General features: G+C 52.7%; 3 protein-coding genes across 9 annotated transcripts; all 3 read right to left on the reverse strand.

Annotated features, from left to right (window-relative positions):
• Window positions 1–285: 285 nt before the first annotated feature.
• On the reverse strand, window positions 286–5,946 carry Bcl6b (BCL6B transcription repressor). The gene is made up of 9 exons (XM_032912475.1): window positions 5,904–5,946; window positions 5,175–5,377; window positions 4,683–4,904; window positions 4,187–4,579; window positions 3,788–3,900; window positions 3,082–3,246; window positions 2,880–3,010; window positions 2,658–2,795; window positions 286–2,304 (listed from the first exon to the last, which is right to left on the reverse strand). The coding sequence occupies exons 2-9, from the start codon at window positions 5,351–5,353 to the stop codon at window positions 2,188–2,190; spliced, it is 1,458 nt and encodes a 485-aa protein (XP_032768366.1). The 5' UTR covers window positions 5,354–5,377; window positions 5,904–5,946; the 3' UTR covers window positions 286–2,187.
• A 5,445-nt stretch (window positions 5,947–11,391) lies between these two features.
• Window positions 11,392–14,187, reverse strand: C9H17orf49 (chromosome 9 C17orf49 homolog). 7 transcript variants are annotated; one of them, XM_032913047.1, is made up of 6 exons: window positions 13,964–14,187; window positions 13,712–13,806; window positions 13,065–13,166; window positions 12,206–12,393; window positions 11,878–11,982; window positions 11,392–11,647 (listed from the first exon to the last, which is right to left on the reverse strand). In XM_032913047.1, exons 1-6 carry the CDS (start codon window positions 13,982–13,984, stop codon window positions 11,643–11,645), a joined length of 516 nt encoding a protein of 171 aa, XP_032768938.1. In that variant the 5' UTR covers window positions 13,985–14,187; the 3' UTR covers window positions 11,392–11,642. The 7 variants fall into 7 exon arrangements, with proteins under 7 accessions (XP_032768938.1, XP_032768937.1, XP_032768941.1 ...); XM_032913046.1 differs by having other exon boundaries at window positions 11,392–11,651; XM_032913050.1 differs by lacking the exon at window positions 13,065–13,166.
• A 111-nt stretch (window positions 14,188–14,298) lies between these two features.
• Rnasek (ribonuclease K) lies at window positions 14,299–16,041 on the reverse strand. Its single transcript, XM_032913054.1, has 3 exons — window positions 15,843–16,041; window positions 15,114–15,190; window positions 14,299–14,641 (listed from the first exon to the last, which is right to left on the reverse strand). The coding sequence occupies exons 1-3, from the start codon at window positions 15,918–15,920 to the stop codon at window positions 14,500–14,502; spliced, it is 297 nt and encodes a 98-aa protein (XP_032768945.1). The 5' UTR covers window positions 15,921–16,041; the 3' UTR covers window positions 14,299–14,499.
• Window positions 16,042–16,514: the final 473 nt, after the last annotated feature.

Genomic DNA, 16,514 nt, shown 5'->3' on the forward strand with positions numbered 1-16,514 from the left:
CTTCCCAGGTTCTTTCCTACTTTCTCCCGGAAGCCTCCCCACCTCGGTCAGGAAGTGACTTCAGACCGGCAGGATGCAGGTGGCTCCGGATAAACTTCATGAAGTCACCGGTTCCTAGACAAAGAGCCGGAAGGCTGGGGCAGGGAAGGACCATCGAAGAGGACTAGTGGGATGGAACAGCGCAACGAACCCAGGATCCAAGTCATTAGTTTCCAGAGTCGCTTTCCAGGTCTCCAAGTCTCCACCCCCAACACACACAAACAAACAGACCTAGGACACAACAGATGGCACAAAGTAGGGCTTCTTTATTCCAAGGATCTGATCTTGCAGGATCTAACATCTCACCCCGGCACTTCCCATGTGCCTGTCCAGTCTGCTAAACAGAAATCATCACCTTCTCAATCTCTCCTCTGTCGTCGCCCCCCAACCCACACACAAGTCTGCATTCATTCAGGTGGTAGGAGAGTTAAATGGGAACTGGGAGAATGGATGGCTTTCTCACCTGTCCCCAGCTGCTGGCCACAAGAACTGCCTTAATTCAGGAGTCTCTGCCCTACAAATTCAAGTCATTTTACCGTTTACCCAAGTACTATAATCAGATAGGTCCCAGGGCAATGAGAGCAGAACTGTAAATCAAGGCTCCCAAATACTATCTAACATCCCAGACACTCCATCTAACCATGGCACTCCATCCCTAACATCTTTATCTACATGTTCGACACCAGAAACTGCAGCCCTCAACCAACCTTGTAACACTTCTGGTAACTTGTTCAAGTGGAAGGGGCCTTTGGCCAATCCATCAGCCAGGTTTTGAAGGGTTTGAAGTATGTAATTCCCTCAATCATCCCCAATGACAACAAATGCAGCGTAGAAAACAGCCCCCCTTTCCTTCCCATGTAAAGTCCTAGTACATTCACCGGTCCCAGACAGGAATGTAATGATGGGCAGTCTGAGTCTCAGACCCAGATTTTCTAAGGTAAGAAAGCTACCAAGCACCCATGAAAGAGGACACTTGCCAGAAGCTGTCCCAACACAAAACAACAACAAGAAAAAAAAAAACATTCAAAGAAGAAGGGCATATTGAGTCCCAGGGGACATAATCAACCCCAGCTGTCCGTGCAGTAAAGGATTCCTCAGACTCATCGTCAAGGAATGGTATTAATTCTCTCTACGTCAGAGCAGTCTCAGAAACCAGACAGATAAGAAAAGGTCCTATAGGTCTCTCCCCATGAGATACTAAGTCAGCCCTGGTCAGAGGATTGTGGGTTGAGTGCAAACCCTTAGGCAGGCTTGGTCTGATAGATGAGCATAGTACATTCGAACCCAGGCGAATAGATCAATGGAATCGTTAATGCTGGGCTTTCTTGCAGGAGGACTCCAGCCCCCCACCTTCCCAGCCTTCAGAAGGAGGAATTTATTATCTACATTCAGAGTTCATCAAAACAAGGTTCCTGTCGCCCTCAAAGAGCCGAGAGTTCTCTTGCCATGTATGGCCTGCCACAGGACTTGCACCACAAAATACCAGAGGACTCCTTACCCAACCTCACATGTTCTCAGGGCCTGGCCCGGGAAAACTAAAGGTTCCAGTTCTAGAACTGGAGGGATAAACTGACAGGCAAACAAAGAGAGGAAAAGAAGGAACGAGTCCAGAGAGAAAAGTTACAAAAGGAAAAAACCAAACCAAACCAAAAAGCCACTGTGCGATGCTCAAGTCAAAAGAGAGAGCCAGGCACTCAGTATCTCTGCCAGCAGAGTGGTGCCCTCGCCTTCTGTCTCCAGTCTCTTTTGATCACACAGAAGAAGAAAGTCAGAAATGCAAACAGAATAAAGGCCCTGGAACCAACCACAGGCCTCAATAAATTATATTTACAGACAAACCATTTGAAATGGAGGGGGAAGTTCCTGTAAAGAGAGCAAGTCCCTTGTGTCTGTCTCTCCTTTCTCCCCCAGCCCCTAGCTACCCAATCTGGGTTGTGAGGAAGAGGTTTTGACCAGCAAAACAGAGGCAGATCTAGCCAGGATCTGCCACCCCCGCTCTCCCCAAGTACAAGATTAAGGTGTCAGCAGTTTCTGATACCAGGGTGGCCCAGCACACTCTCATATCAAGACCATCAAGGAAACCAAGCCTGGGCCTATAGCTTTCGCAGCCCCTAGGGAGCGAATGGAGTTTAGATGGTGGGGACTCAGCTACGGTCCCCCGAGGATGTGGTAGCGCACTTTAGTGTTGGTGGCAGCCCCGTGTTTCTGCCGCAGATGCAGCCGCAGTTGACTCTTGTGCCGAAAATGCAGGCCGCAGGGGTCACACTGTGGGAGGAGAGGTCTGTCAGGTCCCAACCCTTCCACAACCACCTTTTAGTTGGGTCGGGAAGAGGAACTGTCCAACTCTCCGCTGCAATCAGCCTTTTGGCACTCATGCCTTTCTGTTCCCTCTGGGGTCGCCCAAGAGATGGGCCTTGCCTTATTTAAAAGCATCAATACCTGTTAGGTCCTTGGAATTATGCACCTAGTCCAGGTACATAGTTACCCCCACCCCTCTCCCGGTGCAAGCCTCTGATTCTAGGCTGTCGCTCATTTCCAAGAAACCTAGCACCTCTGGCAAGACTCGTCCCTGCGTATATGAGGGATAATTCCAAGGTTAGGCTGTGTAGGGTACTCACGTGGTATGGCTTCTCCCCGGTGTGGATGCGAACGTGGCTTTTGAGGGTCTGTAGATGGCGGAAGCGGGTTCCGCAGGTGGGACACGGATAGGGCTTCTCTCCAGTGTGGATGAGCACGTGTGCGCGTAGGTGTGCTACCTGAGGGGCAGAGCCTTGAGATCGCCTCGGGGAGGGGCGGAACCCTCTTCGCCCCTCCCACTTGCGGTCCAGACCGCTCCTTACCTGAACAAAACGCGAGCCGCAGGTCTCACACTTGTACGGTTTCTCTCCAGAATGGATGCGGCTGTGTGTTTTTAGGTTAGCAGGTCGGTTAAAACGTGCTCCGCAGATGGAGCAGCGGTAGGGCTTTTCCCCTGGAAGTAAAGATGACAGTCAGAATGCCTCCAAGACGGCGGTGGGCACGAAGACCAAGACCCCCTTCTACCTGTGTGCACCGTGCGGTGACTAGCCAAGTTGCCCTTATAACGGAAGGCAGATCGGCACAGCTGGCATTTATAGGGCTTGTCCTCGTCTCCTGGAGCTAAGGGCTCGAGACCCGATGAGCACCCAGCCACAACCTCACAGTTCTGGCAGCTCAAACACTCACTTCCTGAGAAGGGCGGGGAACAATGACGATCTTAGTTATTTACTGAGGACTCCCCCAGGTAACCATAAATCTACAGCAGTACACTAGTAGGGTCCGTGGGCCTTTTTAACCCCTACATTGTTGTGGAGGCTCTGGGGACCATTCGGCTTACTCAGCCATACAGTAAGATACATCTGATTTAGTAGCAGGCTTCTAATTTCAATGGTGCTGACAGTATGTGGGGGTTCTTACAAGTGGGTGGAGGTTTCTGTTTCTCTCCTCTCTTGCCTCATTCTGGGTGACAGCCTGCCAGAGAGGCCCTGCCAAACTCTGGGCAGATCGTTCGGTCCTGGATTGGGCTAGGCCAGACATTTCCAAACTGTGCTGTTCTTTGGAAGTACATGGAGAGCTTAAAAACATTCTGACTGACGAGGTGAAAGTTTCCCAGAGGGGCTCTGCCTGCAGTCAAGTTTGAGGACTATTAACTAGGTCTTTTCTGAGGTCTTTTGGTCCAGATTGACCTGGATCAGCTACAGAAGAGAAGGCAGAAGTGAAAGCCTCTTACCTGGTGGCGGATGAGCCTGCTTAGAAGTCTCTTGAGCCGGGGGTGTGAAGAGGTAGGAGTTATTCGCTAGAGCTCCACATTTAAATCGTGCAGTGGTAGTGGCTAGGGATAGTCTAGGCAGATGGTAAGAGCCGTGGAAAATGTTAGGGATTGGGAGTGGGCGCTGGCTCCCCGCCCCCCTGCCCCATTTTCTGGAAAATACAGACTTCAGCCTATCTTCTAGAAGTGAGCCACTATTGATCATTAAGTCCCACTGCACTCTGGCCTTTGGCCAACTCCCTAAGGTGGGTTAGTATCTCTGAAACCTGGCCCTAGATGGTGGTACAGTGTCCCACCCAATGGCTCTGCCTCCTAGAGTAGGCCAGATTCTAAGACTCTTGGGAGTTATAGATTCTATACCTGCTCTGAAGACCGGGAGTGGCTCCTTCCTCACTGCTGCTGCTGCTGCTGCTGCTGCTGCTGCTGCTGCTGCTGCTGCTGCTGCTGCTGCTGCTGCAGGCTTCATCTCCACTAGGGAGCCTGGCTTGGGGGCAAGGTTGACCAGAACTCTCCCCAGCCAGGCTTCCTGCTTGTGAGCTCTGAGAATTTAGCACAATAAATTTGTATTTTTTCCAGTTGCAGGCCTTAGGGTCTGGGCTGGCTGGACTTGGGGAACCTTGACTGCAGCTTCGAGACTCAGTAGGTGGGTCCGGGTGTCCTTCTGAGCGCCTGGGACTGCCTGGTGGAGGGACTGTTGGGGGTCTTGGGGGTTCTGCCTCCATGGGTCGCAGGGAGATGCCTAGAGGTTCATAGCTAGAAAAAGTACGATGATCATTAACACTATTTCCTTACTGTTGCCTTTGCCCTCATCCCGGGCACTACTTCCAGAGAGAACACAAACCCGTGGTTCCTTCACCTGGCTTGGATGAAACGGTGACATGCCTGAACTACGTGTTCCATCTGCAAATAGGTGGCAGCTGCCAGGACAGCTGGTGCAGTGGCTGGAGAAAGGCGAAGCCTTGAAGTATACATGAAGTCCAGAAGAGGAGCGAAGCCTCTGGCTTCCGGTCCCCCAGGCAGAGAGAGTACATCCACTCCGACTCCCGCTCGGCCCCGGAAAATTGAATAGAAGAAGCCACTGGAGAGAGGACACATGGGTCATGTTAGGAGCTGGGTGACCAAAAAGAGTCTTGCCTCTCCACTAGCACTGCTGCCCCAATTTTTGGATGCTCTCCCAAGCTTTTCTCCAACCCCCTCTTCTCCTCCCGCTTCTACTTTCCAGTTCTGGGATTACAGGTGTGGACCACTATTCCCAGTTTCCTTCACGATTACCTCTCAATGGCCACGTTACTCTTTACCCAGTTAGTTCTTTACCCAGTTAGTTCCCAGGAGCCCTACCCCCTCGAACCTGCAAGCAATAAGAACTGCCTTGTGCGCTCTTAGGGGTTGCCCGCCAACCAGCAGCGTGACGTCAGTGAGGATCCCGCGCAGGCGCAACTCATTCAGATTGCTAAGCACGTCGGAGGAGTGGCGGGTGAACTCTCGGACGTAGCCCAGAGCTCCCTCTGGGGCCGCTGTGGAACCCATAGCGACCCAGGCCTGCGCCAGCTACTGAAAAAGTTAGAGGATTCACGCATTACTAATACAGATCCCCTTCTTCCCTGCTGTTTTATTCCTGGGGTACCCCTAAAGCCAACGCCTTTAGATAGCGGGCCCAGCGTCACCAGCCCCACTTAATTCCTCTCGTTCATTCTGCCCTCAACGGTCGCTTCCTTCCCTTTGCTAGATCGCAGAGCTCTTGGAGCAAGTTAGAAATTCTCCTACCTCCGCCTGAAGGGCGAGCGTGAGGAATCCCGCACTCCCGCGCGCGGTGCGTTGGTTCGACTCTAGTTACCTCATCCACTACCTTCCTTTCCTCTGCTTCCCGGGCGCCTGGCTCACAGGTACCAGACCTTGCCTGGGGACCAAATATGACCAGCAGCCCACGCCCATCTACGCGACTCCTATCACTAGACCCAATACTCCCAATCTCTTTTTAGCACAATTTCTGGGATTCAAATCTTATTACTATCAACAAAACCCAAGCCCCCTTTGGAGACTCAGAAGTCTGATACCCCTGTCAAGGTCTGGTTCTTACCCCTGTCCTGCAGGGGCTGCGGCTTCTCTTCTCGAGGGGGGCGGGGTCTCTCTCCTCTTTCGGTCTCTGCTCCTTTATCTGGCCGGGATGGCGGGGGCGGGGGTGGAGGTGGGGTGAACCCGTGGGTCCGTATCCTTCCTTCCTCTGTGACTCTCCAGATGGTGAGCTCGGGGCGGGGTCTCTGTCTCGAACTGTATCTCAGAATCTCGGGGTGGTCATATCGTGGATGGCTTTGGTCCATTAAATAAGCACCCCAGGATGAGAATATTAGAATTGGGAAGGAGGTTAGTGGTGCGGAGGGTGGTAACATGGGAGGGAGCCTTGTGTCGTCGGAGGACCTGGGACAGCGAGAATTGGAGTGTTGGGTTTTGGAGGCGGGTGCCAACAGCCAGTTGTGGGAACTCCCCTTTCCAATGTATTGGATTCAGGAAGAAAATAGACAGTCTAAGTGATAACGGGTTTGGGGAAGCATTAGTGGGCTCCCACGGGGTCTCAGGTAGTAGGAGAAGGAGGCGTGATTGACAGGCAGGGTCCAGAAAAGGGGTGGGGTGGGGCTCTGACCAGGCGGGATAAGGAGAGGGCGGATATGATTTCTAGTTCGTTTCCTTCCATTGTCCTGAGACCGGACGGCTCCTGCAGCTGCTTCCCCTCGAGGAGGTGGGGAAAACCCCGGGTGGGGACTGAGAGACGCTCGGGAGACCTAGGCGTCCGGCCTTTTACTCTCGACTCTCTTCTCAACCCTTATAGGGATCCAGAGAGACAGACTCCCACCTAAAGCCCTGACGCTCTCCATCAGTCCTAGTTCACTAGGGCTTCGAGCACACCCGCCCGTCGGCTGCGCTTAGAGTCTGGCGGGACGCCGGGGTCCAGCGCGGCAAGTAGGCAAAGCTCGGCAATGTCTGCATCCTTCCACGAGGGGGCGGACGAGCACCAACCTCGCTTCGCCCCTAGGTCTCCTCCCGCTGGGGATGTGCTCAGACCAGCAAGCTGGCTGCATTCAGTTCAGGCTACAGGAAACCTTCAGCTGCCTTCTCTTCCTGATAGTTTCTTCTGCAACTCTGTCTCTTAGTGGGGCAACAGGTAGAAGACAGAAGAGTTAGGGTCTCCGCAGGAAACTCAGGCTAGAACCCCTATGGAATTGGTTTTGGAATGAATATAGTGGTTAGGATGAGGTGGGGTCTTGAGCCTGGGAACATAGAGCTTTGGGTTGTTTCTTTATTTCTAAAGTGATGGACACTGCTACCCAGTTGAAGAACATTAATATGAGCGTTGGTCGGAGTAAACAGGACAGAGGGGGAAGGGCAGAGGGAACCTGGTAACTAAGACTCAATCCAGAAGCTAGGCAGGGACTACACTCTTAGATTTTGTTTAGGGAGCCTTGGGGTAGGAGAACAAGGTTCCTTTGAAGAAGAGGGGCATTGCTGGACCCAGGTACAAAGCAGGAGCTCTTTGAGTATGGGGTTAGGAGCATAGCAGTTGAGCCAGAATGGACCTCTGTGTCTAGGCCTGAAGCCTCTCCCTTCTTTTGTGTGTGTGGGGGTGTGTGTGTGTGTGCCCATTTTGTTTATTTTATTGGCTTTGATATTTTTTCAGCAGACACACAGCAAAACCTCAGACCGACTGGTGATTGGGGATAGCTAGGGTCTCTGGATGATGGTGTGGCTTTACTTTGTGAATTATTTTGGTCTCTATCCAATTTTCATCTCCCAATTTTGAGGTGAAAATATTAAGGGCTCCCTTTGATGTCAGGACAGAGTTAGCTATTCGGAGTTTTGAGGTGTCACTTGCCATAGACGTTTTTATACTCAGTGAGGCCTGTTTTTAGTCTCCAGAGCTGATAGCAAATTGGAAGTGCGGGGCTGGTTTTAAAGATGCGGAGGGGATCTGATGCTCACATTTGAGACTGTCCATCTCTTATTTTGGTCTACTGGGAGAGCATGGGTACTCAGAGTAATTTGGGGGATATCGTCTCTTTCCAAGTGCTGTTCCAAGGTTTGGATGAGATCGTTTGGGGACATAAAGGTCAATATGGGGCTTTACACATGGAGCGCGATTACATTGAGTTGGAGGCAGAGCAGAGCTAGGAGTGAGTGCGAAGCCTTTCTGTAGTGGGGGGGGCGACGTTTTGTATTTGAATCTTGTGGAAACTCATTTTGAGGGTATGGTATTCCTGTGTTCATGTTTAGCTGTGAAACTCCCACAGAGGAGAAACCGTGAGAACCCCCCCCCCCAGGTAGAAGGATAGTTTGGGGGTGCCCAATTTCTGGGTGTTTTATCACTGGAGACATTTAGTGAAGCTGAGCGATGGATCATAAATTGAAATTGATTTGGAGGTTCACCTACTCTAGAGCACACTTCTGATTTAGATTATCTTTTACTGATAGTCCCTTCACCCCAGATTGTAAAAAAAAAATTTGTGAACCCCCAAATAAGGCCAGAATTTGAAGGGCGAAGCCTGGAAAGAAAAAAAAAAAAGCAGTATGTGTTACATCATAGACTTATTAGTTATGGCCCATCGAGCTGAGGGGAAAAGGTGGTTTCATACTCTGAACCCCTATTTCTTATGGAAGAAAAAATCCATTTGGAGGAGATGGGGTGTCTCTTGTTAAAGTGGGTGCTTCCTGACGAACACAGTACTGCTGAAACTGGCAAGGAGGGACTGTGGTGGTCAACAAGGGGGTGAATTTTGCACCCTGATTTTTTAGGATAAGAGCCCCAAAGAGAAAGCAGACAGAGGATTGAGAATGAGGGTGAACTGAGGGGGGAGGGGTTCCCAACGGCAGCAGGGGCTAGAGGGTAAGCCAGGCCAGATATTCCCGCCTAGGTCCCTGTTCTCTTCGGCTCTCCTCCCCTCTCTCCCTCCCACCGCCCACCCCCCCAACTCAAGGAAAAAAACTGCCTGTGCAATAGCAATGGCAGATTCCAGTCCTCCAGGCTTCCCTAAACCACCACCGAGACCAGCCAGGGGGGAGGGGAGGGGAGGGGAGGATCGGGCTTTCCTGCTTCCTTGAGACAGGGGCAATGAGCTTGACCTCTTGGCCCCTAGCCCTCTAAAGAGTGTCCCCCGGTCTGGAAGCCAGGTGTCCTGGACCCTAGCCCCCAAGCGGGGGGGCCTGGAGAAACGGGGAGGAGGAAGGAGGGAGTGACTTCCAAAATTGGCATCGGGACAGAGCAGGGCTGGCGGGAGGCAGGAGAAAGACAGAATTTTCCTGAAAAAACGGGGGTATCTAAGAACCCCAAATTTGGGTAGCTAGTTCAGGACCGTCTTCCCAACATCCTAGATTTTTTTGGGATTTTTTGAGGGCCCCGGGACCCCTCTAGATGGGGTGAGGAATGTAGTGTTGGGGGAATCTGACTGGGGCATTGCAGCTGCCTCTCCCGCCGAGTTGGAGACGGATGGGCTGGGACGGGTTTTGGGGGGGGTGTCCCCAGTTCTGACTGGGAGTGGAGGAACCCCTCCAGAGCTCTCTTGTGGGGGTCCCCCTCCCCAGGGCACTCCCCAGTCCTTGAGCCAGCTGAGAGGAAGGAGGCCAGCGATGCGACTGGGGCGTCTCTTTTCTCCTGCACCCCAAATGTGAGGGATGCACCCCAAAATTTGCTCCTTTCAAAAATAGGGGACCAGGATCTCAGGGGAGAGTAGCTGAGGTAAGTGGGGAGGAAAGTGTCCCCTGATTTCAGGAGAGACGTGGCGGCTGGGGGGGAGGTTTGGAGGTGCGTGCTGGGGTGGGGTTGCGCCTTGTAACTCTTGGAATTGGGGAGATGACCAAAGAAGCTTTCTCTTGTACCCCTAAGATGTAGCGCCTCATATAGAAACCAAAGCTTGAGAGTCGAGAGCCCCCCAATATCCCCAGACATTAGGATAGTGTTTGATTTTTTTTTTTTTTTACCTCCACAAAAGCTTTGCTGGGATGGGACCTGGGGGCAGCAGTTGTTTTGGGGGGCCCTGAAGGGTGTAAAGAGCAGGAGGCCTTGGCAAGGCTTGATGTAGGAGATTTGGTAGTCTTGGAGAGGGTCTGGCATACTAGGGGGGGCCTAAAAAGACTGCTTACACACACCATCTTAGATCTTTTGATTGCTAAGAGTTTTGGGGGGGTGTGTCGGAAGCTTGGTGGTGCTAAAAGGTGGAATGAGATACGGGAGGTTAATATCTTGAGTTTTACAGACTTCTGTTTTGTTTTGAAATTTCCAGAAGAAACTTTTGCCTTCTGGGAGGTTCTTTTTAAAATCAAGTCTTGGACAGGAGGAAAGGGCTAAGGGAAGGCCTAAGGTTGGGGGTGGGGAAAGGCATGTTTGTCTTTGCTTAAACGTGGCTCTCAGGGGTGGGCCTGCTTGCCTGGGCCTGGTGAATGGGCTAATGAGTGTTCTGTGTGGGTGGGGCGTGAATCTTGGGGGACCATGGGGAATGGGAGCAGCACTTGGGGTTGAATACTTTGCCCTCTGGTCCAGAAGAGCCTCTTCCTGGGCTCTGCTGCTCCCCTTTCTCCCTGGCCTCCATTTCCTGCCTTTGGCCTCCATCTTGTGGCAGGCCCAGGGCCCAGGGCGACTTCCGGCCCCCCTCTCTCAACCGTGTTCCAGCCCCACCACCTCTGGACTGCCAACTCCCAACCCTGCTGTCCTTGGCCCTGTCTCTTGCAGCATTTCTCTTGGGTTCTGACCTAGGGAGGGAGGAATGGACACAGGAAGCCTTAGGTCCCTGCCTCTGTCGGAGGCAGTTGGTCTTCCCCAGCCATCCTGTTTCCTCTTCCATTATCCTAAGGATCCCCAGAGCTGAGTCCCTACAGAGGTGAAGAATGTCCCAAGCTTATCACATTGGACTCCTCTTCCAAGGTCCTATCCCCCTGTTGCCTGCTAAACTACTTTTGCTGGTTCCCGATTTTGTTGTTCCCAATGTTTTTGGGGGCCATGTTTGCCACTCACACCTCCATGTCACTCTTGGTGGGGGTCTTCATGGCACTGTCTTGTGCTGTCTTCCTCTCGACACACCCCAGTCCTGCTCCCGCCCCAGCAGCACACTGTGGTTTGTACGGCACTGTGGCCACGTCCAAACCACACTGTGGTGTTAGAGCGAGGGTATGGGAGGCACCGCTGAGGCCTGGCCCTGGGAGGCCACCATGGAGAAAAAAAACACACACACACACACACACACACACACACACACACACACACACACACACACCATCTAGGGTATTGTGATGAAGCTCTTGCAAGGTGGGACAGGAGACACTGGAAAGAGCTCCTCTAAAATCCCCAGGTAGTCTGATACTAGTTGTCAGGAACTCTGATAATGAGTTCTGGTCCCACAGAGCAAAGTAGAGTCTTTGTTGCCCACACCCAACTCTCCTGGCTCTAGCAGCACAGAAATATTGGCACGGGTAAGTGAGTCTGCCAATATTGGCTGTGCTGCTCCAGGCAGGGTGGTGAGAGCTACTGAGAAGGGGCTGAACTCCCGAGGGCGAAGGAGAAGAGGAAACAGCAGCTGGCAGCACCATGCTGAGAGAATTATTTTTAATTATAATTTTCTGTATAAAAACGTCCATCAGACAGAAGTCAAAGGGTGAGGTGGTTATCAGGAACAGGGTGGGTGGCTCCAGCAGCCCTCTGACCCTCTCTCGTGCAGTCCTTGCTTAGAGTCCCAGGCGATCCACAGGTCCAGGGTGAACAATGAGGGTCAGAGGTGGAAGGCTCAGCAGGAGAGTAGAGGAGCATCAGCAGAGGTCGAGAGAAGGCCAGAGTCCAGGGTCAGGCTGTCTGGAACAGGAAGTAAAATGGACAGAGATGGAGCAAGCACGGAGGATTTTTTCCAAGAAAACCCTCACCTCCTCGATCGTCGTATTACTGACTGGCCCAGTCCCCTGTGCTGAGTCTTCCTTTTGAGGCCCCTGCACCAAAAAAGGGCTTCTGCTGGGGCCGTCCCCTGCCATCCAGGTGAGTACTTTCCCCACCCCAGCCAGTGTGGGAGGAGGAGGACTCCTACCCTGGTCAAAGTTGAGTTTCTTGGCTGGAGGAGTTTCTCCTAGCCCTTCGACATCCACCAGGTCACTGTTGGCGTCGGAGTCGTTCAGAGCACTGAGTGTCACATCTGGGAGGGGGCATAGGCTAGGTTCTAGGTTTCCCTGACTGCTGTCTTCCCCTCCTCCCAGTTAGCCAAAGCTTCATGCCTTACACAACCCTCTACCCGCTTTGGAATCATCAGAGTACAGAAGAGAGAGGTCTCTCCTTCTTAGATCCAGGCCCAATTCTCTCACTGAATCTCAGATAGGACCTTTAACCCCTACCCTAGGCAGCAACTCCACAGCCCTCACCAGCCTTCTGTTTCTTTATGGGAGGACCCCCAGCTTCAGGGACACTGGAGCTGCTGGGCGGAGGGGCGTTTGGAGGTGAGAGGACACCGGATGTCATCTTCTTGGGACCTTTCTTGGGTGACTCAGCTGGAAGGGGGATACCGGAGTCTTCGTATACTTTTCTCTTCACAGTGGTCTTTATCTGAGCCCTGAAGATAAGAGAGAGACCAGATTAGGGAGTCATCAGAGAAGCGGAGGGAAGAGGGGAGGGAAGGGAATAATGGGCCACTCTGAAGGAATTCTAGTTCCTTCATAAATATCCAGGTCAAGGCCTTAATTCATGAGTCATCAGGGTCCCCCACCCACCCCCACACACCTTCAGAACCTTTGCATCCACTTAGGGATAGCTGGTTATGAAGAATGGAGTTCCTGAACTGAGTGGCCAGAAAGGCCCTTTTCATGATTCTCTGGGAGATGTATGGATTTGTAGGGCCACCAGGTACGCTGTGGTGACAGAGAGGCAGACTGAGACTTTCTCATAGAACCTGTCCAGCTAATTAGTTCAGAATGCATCCCTGGACATGCGAGTCTCAAAGGATTTATATAAATAGCCAAGGAACCCTCACCATCAAACACACCCATTGTGTATCTGGGGCACCCTGAAAATAAAATTCTCTGCAGGTCCTTCCTAGTGACCACTGCATTTCCTGAACTTCCGACCAACTGCCACATTTATGGTCTTTCAGTCTTCAAGGAAATGCTAACAAAACTAGGAACAAAGTAGGAAAGATGCTGAGCTGGGAGTTCTGAGAAAGAACAATGGGTAAGGAGGAAGAAAGTTGCCCACCCTCCCCTTTCTCTGCCAACCACCCTCCCTCACACTGTCCGTTCCTTGATGACACAGCTGATGTGATTAAGATCGTCCCCAAATCGCTTCACAGCAGCCCTCAGCATCTCTATCTCCGTCTCCGTCCACTTGGCACTGTCGGAAGGGGAGAAGGGTGATAGCAAAAATGGCAGAGGAGTGTGTGGAACCAGCCCACAGGCTATTCCGTCCACAGCCAGTAGCCTCTTCCCTCTAGTCTCTAGGGGCACCTTTCAAAGATTCATAAAAAGAACCTCCTTAAGAAAAGCCCTGGGGACAAACCGCTAGCCACATGAAATTGCATCCAGGGCCACTTGAAAACATCTCTTCATCATGTAACAGCTTCTATAAACAACCCATGGAAACCAATGCAACAAGTAGGGGCTTTACAAATAGAACCCTTGAGCGATGTGTGGCAGCAGTTTGAGGGAGTCCACAAGGCTTGGGGTAGGTGGCAGACAGTATGTCGGTTTGCAGCGGAGGGTTGTGGACCGGTAGTATCTTTACCTGTCATTCACTAATTCAACAACAATTTACACCTACACTGCGCTGGGCCAGGCACAGAGGAATTAGTAAATCTCCCTGCTCTAGAGAGGGTCGTGTCTGTGACTGAGTCCAAACGTCTGCTCTCGGCGTCCAAGTCTTAGTCTGGTCTCACGTACCCGGCAGGGGAAGAGTCCGATACTGGATGCAGCTGCATCGTCAACTCCCCGAGCTTCGTGAAGGCGGCGCCGGCCGCGGAAAAGATCTCTCCAACCTGGGGGCGGAGCAGCATTACGGGGGGCCGGCATCGCGCCGTCCCACCCCAGCCTCGGATCCGCCCGCCCCCCGCCCAGCGCGCACCAGCCGGGAGCCAGGCAGGGGCCCACCCTCCCGTGGCCGCCAGGGAGCGCAGTCCGCGAGGGAGGTCGAACCTTGGTGGACGCTGACGTCATGGCCCCGCGCACCTCCTCACGGAGACGCTCCGCCGCCACCACCACGCGAGCTGGAAACCACGGAGAGCCCGGCAGCCGGCCGCTCTGGCTCCCGCGCAGGAAGTCCCGCCCTTCTTGCAGCTGATTGGCTGAGACACGACCTCTCCCCAGTCACTCAAACTGCCTGGCTGCGCGGAGGAAGAAGAGGTGGAAGACGTCGCTTCATTTCCGGCTGGCTTCATTCCACTTCCGTCGAAGGATTCGGGTTCCTCGTCGAGGCCGGTCTGTCCTTCAAGCCCAGGCCCGCCCCCTCCTTGAAAGCACAGACACCAAACTTAGGAGAACCGCTTCTTTTTATTGTAGTTCAGGACAGGGCGCGGTCACCCCCGGTCCCCTCCAGGGGTTGGGCAGCAGTTTTGCAGGGCCAGGGATGACGTCTCGCCAGGGTAACAGTCCCAAAGGACACCAGATGAGTGGGACAGATGGACTGAGGAGTCTTTAAATAAGGAGGGGAATGAGGAAAGTCAGACTGCGCTCTAGCGCACCATGTATTCCTTGCGCTTATTGAGACGAACTTGGCAGAAGGAGAAGCCCCCGAGGAGGAGGTAGAGGCCCGCGGCGATGAAACAGTTGTAGCTGACTTGCTCGTACAGGTTGTATATGTTCTGAGGGCCGTTCCTGAAGGTGGCGAGTGAGCAGGGAAATGTAAACCATTCAGAGCATCCAATATGCAAGTTCTATGTATCAGACGCCATGCTAAAGCACTTTGACTTCTACTAGTCTTTCCAAGAATCATACCAGCTGAGTTCTATCATGGTGTCCATTTTACAGAGGTAGACTAAGGAGCAGGAAGGCATAATATTGGAAGAGACCACATCTAAGCTGGTGGGCTGGGGGTAACCAAGGAAACCTGGCTTGCAAGACTGCTCCTAAGTCCCCCTCCTCCCCTCCTGCCCCCATCCTGGGGTTTGAAAGTAGGACCCTGCGTGTGAAGCACACGTTTGCCATTAAACTTATTTTGTAAAGAGCAGCCCTTGAAGTCCCCAACCTAGGGCCATAAATGTCCAGTCTTCAGAAGTGTCCTCCACATAAACCCAAACCATGCTACTTCTCATCTACGCCCAACTCGCCCAAGTACCCGACCACTTACTCAAAATCTTTCTCTGTGAAGGGGACATCCTCAATTAACACAGCAGAATGGACATTGAAAAATATCCCGAGCATTATCTGGAAGAGTAAGGGGATAGGTAGGTTGTCAAATTCTTACCTTACGGCTTTGGTTGCTCCCTAGGCTCCTCCCATTATGTTGGCCCAACACTTGCACCAGAGATTAACTAGAAAGGGTAGGAGCAGGGTGGTTGTATCTGGAATCGGACTCAGCCATCTGTAACAGGGCGCGAGGTAGGACACTGGGAAGAGTGACTGGGTATAAGGAGGTATATAGCAATCAGCTCTCCAAAACGCGTCATTATCATGGGAGCAGATGGAAGAGATGAGGGAAACACACTTCATATTTCTGGAAGTGGCGGTCTTTAGAGCCTTGGGGAATCAAGGCCTCAGCTACCGTTTTCGAAGGCAACATACTCCCCCTCGCCCCTATGCAACTCACGCAAGTCTCAGGGACCGTAGTTCTTGTTTACCTTGAGGGGTCCGCAAATTTGCCAGAGCTGGCTCCCATTCCCAGGGTCCTGCCCCAGCACCCTTTCGCTCCAGTTCCCCAGTTGTTTCGATCTGAGTTCTGTCCCGTTTTCCAGAAGCTATTTAGCCAGCCCCTTAATCAGTCTGCTGATTCCTAAGGCCTGCGGGTTCCTCGGGTCCCTGCCCTTCAACCCCAGAACCCCTCAGATCCGCTCCGATTCTCGCAGGTTAGTCCCCTCACCAACATGATCACTCCCCAGGCGCTGAGGACGATGCCACAGGCGGCCAGCTTAGGCCCACAGCACAGGAGCGACGCCATGGAGGAGGAAGGGAGGGATCGCTAGAGACTGAGCGGGGTGCGGTGTAGAAGCAGCAAAAGGGAACCCTGGAGAAGCTGGGACCGGAGCTGGGTTTGGGGACTTGAGCGGCGCAGAGCGACGGGGGCGTGGCCTCAGGCGCGGACCACTCTGAGGGGTGACTTTCAGAAAAGGATGCTGTGACGTGTGGTGAACCAAGCCGGGGAGGGAGAACGTGGTGACGGAAACCAAAGCAGAAACCGTACAAGTCCTCCTTGAACGGTGTGGCAGGGGCGTGAGTGATGCAATAACTAGGGCCTGAGGGTTCTCGCTCATCGCCTACCCCTGCTTGGAATGGAAGGAGCAGGCTTCTCATGTGACCTACTTTGTCAGATCACATGACCAGGAACCAGCTGTAACTTGGTGTCAGGAAAGAGTTCAGGAAACCGTTGAGCTGAGTTGTGTTAGGATTGTTGTGTCAGGACGAGAGGCTTGGGGTCGTCTGGATCCTCACATACATTCTTAGTCTTGGGTGATGGGGAAAACGGTAAGCGAGTCCGGGAAATTCGATGTGCGGGCCTATCGCTTCTATCCAGGTCTCCCTTTTGAAAGATGCT

Source organism: Rattus rattus, chromosome 9 (assembly GCF_011064425.1).
Source record: "Rattus rattus isolate New Zealand chromosome 9, Rrattus_CSIRO_v1, whole genome shotgun sequence".
Classification (NCBI taxonomy): Eukaryota; Metazoa; Chordata; class Mammalia; order Rodentia; family Muridae; genus Rattus; species Rattus rattus.